Genomic DNA, 5882 nt, shown 5'->3' on the forward strand with positions numbered 1-5882 from the left:
GAGGACAGCTCGGAGATAGATACCAGCAACAGCACCAGGACCCCGGAGCTGACTGGCGAGCATGACGGCACTCTCCACTCCAGCTCCCGCAGTTCAGATGGGGCCTTCGGGAAGAAGGAGCTCAGTATGAAGAGCCAGTACTTGTCCCTCAGCCACACAGACACCAATGGGGGCAGCTTGATGGGGAGCTACTATTACAGCATTTCTCGCGGGCCCACTCCTTCCCAGCTCTCTTTGAACTCCGAGTCCGGGGAAACATGGAATCTCAGTCCCTGTGAGTATGAAGGAGCTGTGCAGGGTTTAGGGATGTGCACAGCTTGCTATTGGGCTTTATCACTGGTGCTTCCAGGGTGCACTGGCTCCTGTTTAATGGGGAAAGGGGGGGTCATCAAGCATGAGCAGCAGTGACCATGGTTCTTGTAAGCAGAGTTTTTCATGAGGGGGCATGCCTGAAGGTAGTGGAAACTGAATCAGCTCCTAATCCCTTGTATTGCTCAGACTCTGAGTAGTAGGGTCTTGTTCCAGGAGCTGCACTGCTCAGTTACAGACACACTGGGTTCCTGTGGCACCAGTGAGCTGCCAGATGGAGCACTACCTTTGGAGAATAGTATGCACAATTTCTCTGTCTTTATTCTCTGACTAAAGTGCAGTTGAGGCTGGTGTGTTTGTTGGAGGCTCTCGTTAGTGGATCTGCAGTTACTTGTACTTTCTTCAGTGGTCTTTTTGAGCTTCAGATGACAAAGCCTGTACAAAAGAAGAGACTGTGAGATAGCTGTGTGAGGGCTATTGTGCAAGATAGCAGTTACTAGGAGGTCCATAAATGTTTTTTGTGAAGGGCCTTGGATTTCTGATGTAGCAGACTGCCTTTGCTTGGGTATTAGCTTGTGATTTACAGAATAACTGAAGTTGGAAAAGAGCTATGGAGGTTATCTTGTCCAGCCCAACAAGTGACTCTACTGCAACTGCAGTCTAGTCCTGATTTTCAAACCATTCAGCTTCTTGATCTATAGAAATCTCCCCCAGCCTTTCAAGACTACAGTGCCTCTAAAGAGGAGTTGGTATAGGACCGGTGTTTAGGATTGCCGTGTTCAGTCTTGTACGCTTGAAGTGTGAGAAATACAGCAGTCTCTTGTTTTGGGTCAAATCACAAGGTCACAATTTAAAACTGAGCCCATTAAAAAGTTTTTGCTGAGGAGAAGTTGATTAGTGTTTCTGGTGGAAAATGGGCTCCACTGGCAAGTATGTACTCTCAGGCGGTATTGTGGCTATTGTATAAATTATTTGGTCATACAATTGCATGACAAACCTAATTATGTTCTTAAGCAGTTATATTGGTGTGCTCCTCAGTCCCCTTTAGCCTTACTACAGTCGAAGTCAGAGTTGACCTGAGCTGACATCGGTTGAAATGAGAAATATCTTTCTGGCTTTGTGATAAAGAATTGCCTTCCTGCCAAATCTGTCAGCAAAGCAGTGTCCTGCTGTGACTAAGCTGAGCATAGGCTGGAGGCTAGACCGAAGCTTTGTCTATCTGAAAAAGCAAATGTTGGAGTGATGGAGTCCCCTCACGTCTCCACATTGAGACCTGTGGCCTGGAAGGCCCTGGCTTTGGCCCTTTGTCTTGAGGAGACTTGATGGAAGCAGGTGTGCAGAGGGGGTGACACTGCTGCCCTGGTGCCAGTCTGCATGCTTGGGCAGCACCTGGCCAGTGGGCAGGGTGTCAATCCTACCCTTTGCTCTTCTCAGCTGTAAATGGCATCCCAAACACGAGGGACTTCCGTTCTGTGGATCATCGCCTGAAGCTGTACCTGGATATGGAGGTTTTTGAGGAGAACGCTGAGGAGTTCCAGTGTTTCCTGAAGGTGAGCTCCTGCAGCACTGCTCATTCAGCTCCTTGGCTATCTCTCTAGCCACCCTGCAAGTTCTGCTCTGGAGTGGCATCCCAGGGACCGTGAGGTGCAAAGGGAGCTGAAGTGTGTTTGAGTCGGTCTTTTCCGTGGGTGGGCTGGCAAGGGGCAGGCCAGTGCTGTGACACACCCTCCCTGTGCTCTAGGTGGTCATGGTGAAGTTTGGCCGGCAAGGAGAGTTCCTCTCAATCCTGGTTGCCTCTGATCTCAAGATCTATGTGCTGGAAGTCACTGGGGTTATCAGGTGAGGAGAGTGGTGGCAAGCGAGACCCTGTAGCAAGGCTGTGAGTGCTGGCTGGTGCCAGCCTGTGCTAGCCTTACCCTGCAGGTTTGGTGACATGCAAAGGCTCTTCTGGCAAACTCCCTGCTGCAATCTGATGTGGGAGAGGAGAGGGGGCAGCCTGCTGCAGCTGAGGGCTGTGCTCTGTGATTAGGGGACAACCTGCAGACTGGCTGAAGAAGAATGACTCTCATTACCTGTCTGATATTTCCCATCTGGAAGTGGGACTCTGCCACCAGAGCTTGCGAATGGAGTTTGAGAACCCAAAAGCTTCCTACAATCTGCTGATCCGGAACCAAAGCTGCTGTGACCAGTTCCTGCAGACCCTGACATGTAAGAGTAGAGCTGTAGCAAGGGCAGGGTGGGGGGAGAGGATTTGGAAGATATGCTTTTGGAGAGCTGTAGTTGGATGTATGTTGGAAATTCACTTCCTGTCAGCTCAGACAAAAGTAGGCAGAGAACCCAACTGACATCATAACTTCCAGTGCCTCTCTGTAGACTAGAGAGCCAACCTGAGCTGTTATGTACTGCCCTTGGGCTTACAATTACAGACATCTACCTTCTCCCTCTCTTTAGATCTCATGCAAGAGCTGCCTGCTAAGCACAGGAGTAAGGTGAAGGACATCCCCACCGTGGAAATGAATCCACAACATTGGCTATGGTAAGAACAGCCTCTGAGAGGCTAGGGTTTCGGATAAAGGATGTCTGCTTGTCCAGCAGTGCCTCAGAAGCATAGTGCTTAAAACAAGGCAACACAGGAGAAGTGTTGCCACTGGAGTGGCAGCCAGGCCTACGTTACAGGTTTAAGGCAGCTGGCTCAGGTGCCTGCTGCACAGAGGGTGAGCAGGCAAAGGGGTGTCATGGGCTGAGCCAGGCTGAGCAACCCCAGCTATCCTGGAGGAGCCTGAGCAGAATATAATGGAAGGAGGATAAACGGAGAGGCATAGAGTTGCCTCCTCCTTAGTGAGAAGCATTTGGTTCCTAGCTGGCAAGGGTGGTGGGCAGAGTAACAGGAGAGGGCAATTTTTCAACATCTGGAAGAGACGGGTCCCTCCCATCCTCAAGAGGACAGTGAAATGTAGCTAGCTCACAGCAAGCCTAGACTGGAAACAGAGTGATTCCTTGATCAGCCAGCTGTTGTATCTCCTCTAGGCCTCTGCTGGACTCCAAGACCAGAGATTCTGCAGCTGCAAATGACACTTGTTTCTTCTACCTGCTGGCCTACCTGATTCAAGGTACAGGAGATCTCAGTGGACAGGTGTCTTGCACCTTGTACTATCAGCTTACATGCTTGTGTTTTCAGTATTCAGTCTGTGGCAACAGAGCTGGGCCCTTAGAGCAAAGATGGGGTGGGGGCTTGGGTGAGGGCTTTTTTTTCTGTAGTGCTGAGACACGTAGGATAGCAGCATGCTTCTCCCTATACACCCAGTGAGTCTCCCAGCCCTTTTTGATGTGGAAGTCCAGGCTCTAGGGAGCAGTTGATGTTGCACACGAGGTTTGGTGACAACTCAGAATGGCTTCTGAGAAGCTGGAAATTATCCTAAGGGCTGGATCATTGCCCTGAGCTGAGGGAAAGCTGAGGGGTATACACACAGCTGGTTTGTGTGAGGAGCTGAAAGGCTTCTCAGTTTGGGAAAACAGAAACAGGTGTCTGGAACTTGAGATGGTAGGACAGGAGCAGCCTGCTGGAGCCTACCAAGTTCTGTCCAAGGGCTTGCTGAGAGCCAAATGTGCTAAACCTGGGATTTGAGTCTTCAGTGAACAATTCCAGTGTTGTCTTAGCTTGGGACGCTGAAAAAATCAACCTAGCTGTTAATCACATTCTGACAAATTTGTTACTGCTCTTGCATCCTCCTTCCCTATTGGCCATTGGGGAGGTGTGAGAGAATGACAATGAGAAGGAGTCTGTGGGAAGTATATTTATTGGTCTCCTCCAGCTGAACAAATAGCTTGTGGGAGGGAGAACTTAAAGTGTGTTTTTCTTACTCTACAGTTTTTCTCCTTTTTTAGAGTATGGTGCCCAAAACTGGACACAGTTCCAGCTGAGGCCTCACTGCCAAGTAGACAGGACAAATTAAACGTCAGATTTCTGATATTCCTACTAATTCCCAAGAGTGAGATATGACAAGAAAAGCTACATATTGCTGTAGCAGCTTGTGATCCCCTGTGACTTCAGCCTGTTCTGCTAGTGGTTCCCTATTTCTGTGCATCTGACTTATTCCCAAGTTCTAGTGTTTTTCTTTTTGCATCCACTGGAATCAGCTGGATGATGTTTATGCTCCATACAGTTTATAAAAATTACTTTGCTTCCTGACATACTTATAATGCACCCCAACTTGTTATTAAACTTTGTATGTGCTGTCTATTCCAAACGTCAGTTATTTGCAGCCAGACGAATTCAGGCCAAAAAGGCGGCCTTTTAGCTGGAGCTGCTGACTTTTAAGTAAGGAGTAGTAAAGCATTGTTTAAGAGGTCAAAGGATTCAAGTGTCTTTTCCCACCTCACTTGAGGACATAGGCTGGAGAAGGCTTGCTGGGCCGTGGTCTTTCATATGCATGCTCTTGCAATGAGTTTGGCTAAGCTGGTGAGACCCAGTCACATTTAGCTACCTTGCTCCCCCTCTTCAGTCAGGAAGCTGGATAAGGATAAGTTCACCCAGTTACTGTTGCTGGAAAGGATTTCCCTAGGGGAGGACTGGAAAGCAAAGCTGGTTCTGTGGTGACTCAGGCTCTCAGCAAAGCCTCTCATCCCCTCATATCCTTTTAGGGGCATCTGCTTTCCCTGTGACCCTGCTGAGCACCCGAAGCATGCTGTTTCTGCTGGAGGAGAATCACCAGTGGCAGGTGCAGCCCTCCTTGGATGCAGACCATGAGGCAGAAATGCCTCCCAGGAGCAACATCCAGTTGAAGGAGAAGCAGCCAATCAGCAGTATTAGCAATGTCATAACCTATCGCCTCTGTCCTTGTGACATCAAGCTGATGCTTTATGATGAGGTAACCAGGAGGTGGTCATGGGGCACACAAGATGCTTGGGGCTGGACTGTGCTCAGATCCTCTTCCTGCCAAGTGTCTTGGGGCTGTCATCTCCCATCCTAACCTAGGGCCTTGCCACACAGAAGCAGGGGAGCACAGCAAATTGCTGCTGAACAAAAGTCATGCAGGGACACTTCCATGGCTGGCAGCGGAGAGGGAGGAGGATGTAACTTAGGAACCGGGGGAGCTGGCAGCTGCACTGGGGAATAGCAGCTCAGGGCTGATCAGTGCTTTTGAGGCTAGGCCCTGCTCATCTGCCTCCCTTTTTTTCCTCCTTCCCAGGTGCTGAAGGTAGAGAGCACTTGGCACATCCGCACAGAGTGCCCTGAGCTCCTGGGAGAGCTGGTGGAGTGGATTCGTGCGCCCTGGGAGGAGATGTTCTCGATTGAGCTACGGAAGGCTGTGTGTGAGGGACTGGAGTGAGCTTGCCTGCTCTAGGCCTGCGGGACTTGGAGTCAAGAGTGCTGCTGTGCTGGCAATGGTGCACAAGGGTCTCCCACTCTCATATGACCTTGCTGTCCTGTGGCCTCTGCTTTCTACTCTACTCTTGCCCCTGGCCCTTTTTGGTGAGGAGGAGGGGAGCACATGATGGTCCAGACTGCACTCACTTGCACTGGGCTGGCCATGGAAGGAGATGGTGGAGGGTGATCCCTGTAATACTGCATA

The 5882-nt window shown here is 50.0% G+C and overlaps 2 protein-coding genes across 2 annotated transcripts in view; both read left to right on the top strand.

Annotated features, from left to right (window-relative positions):
- LOC104468954 (serine/threonine-protein kinase 11-interacting protein) overlaps positions 1 to 4262 on the top strand; it is a gene marked incomplete at its 5' end in the record, with an annotated part of 17208 nt that extends 12946 nt beyond the window's left edge. Inside the window, 7 exons of the mRNA XM_010083254.1 lie at positions 1 to 274; positions 1744 to 1859; positions 2051 to 2148; positions 2339 to 2517; positions 2761 to 2845; positions 3337 to 3419; positions 4195 to 4262. The exon at positions 1 to 274 is cut by the window's left edge and continues 1 nt beyond it. Coding sequence (XP_010081556.1) covers positions 1 to 274; positions 1744 to 1859; positions 2051 to 2148; positions 2339 to 2517; positions 2761 to 2845; positions 3337 to 3419; positions 4195 to 4262 — 903 coding nt within the window. The remainder of the gene's footprint in view (positions 275 to 1743; positions 1860 to 2050; positions 2149 to 2338; positions 2518 to 2760; positions 2846 to 3336; positions 3420 to 4194) is intronic.
- A 312-nt stretch (positions 4263 to 4574) lies between these two features.
- On the top strand, positions 4575 to 5639 carry LOC104468956 (serine/threonine-protein kinase 11-interacting protein-like). Its single transcript, XM_010083255.1, has 2 exons — positions 4575 to 5177; positions 5499 to 5639. Exons 1-2 carry the CDS (start codon positions 4992 to 4994, stop codon positions 5637 to 5639), a joined length of 327 nt encoding a protein of 108 aa, XP_010081557.1. The 5' UTR covers positions 4575 to 4991.
- The last annotated feature ends 243 nt before the right edge of the window (positions 5640 to 5882 follow it).

Source organism: Pterocles gutturalis, unplaced genomic scaffold, assembly GCF_000699245.1.
Source record: "Pterocles gutturalis isolate BGI_N339 unplaced genomic scaffold, ASM69924v1 scaffold28790, whole genome shotgun sequence".
Taxonomy (NCBI): Eukaryota; Metazoa; Chordata; class Aves; order Pterocliformes; family Pteroclidae; genus Pterocles; species Pterocles gutturalis.

Bases quoted from the DNA above. Each gene is read 5' to 3' on its own strand.
- LOC104468956 (XM_010083255.1), top strand. From the start codon at position 4,992: ATGCTGTTTCTGCTGGAGGAGAATCACCAGTGGCAGGTGCAGCCCTCC. The intron at 5,178-5,498 runs GTAACCAGGAGG...CCTCCTTCCCAG, and splicing joins AGCTGATGCTTTATGATGAG to GTGCTGAAGGTAGAGAGCAC.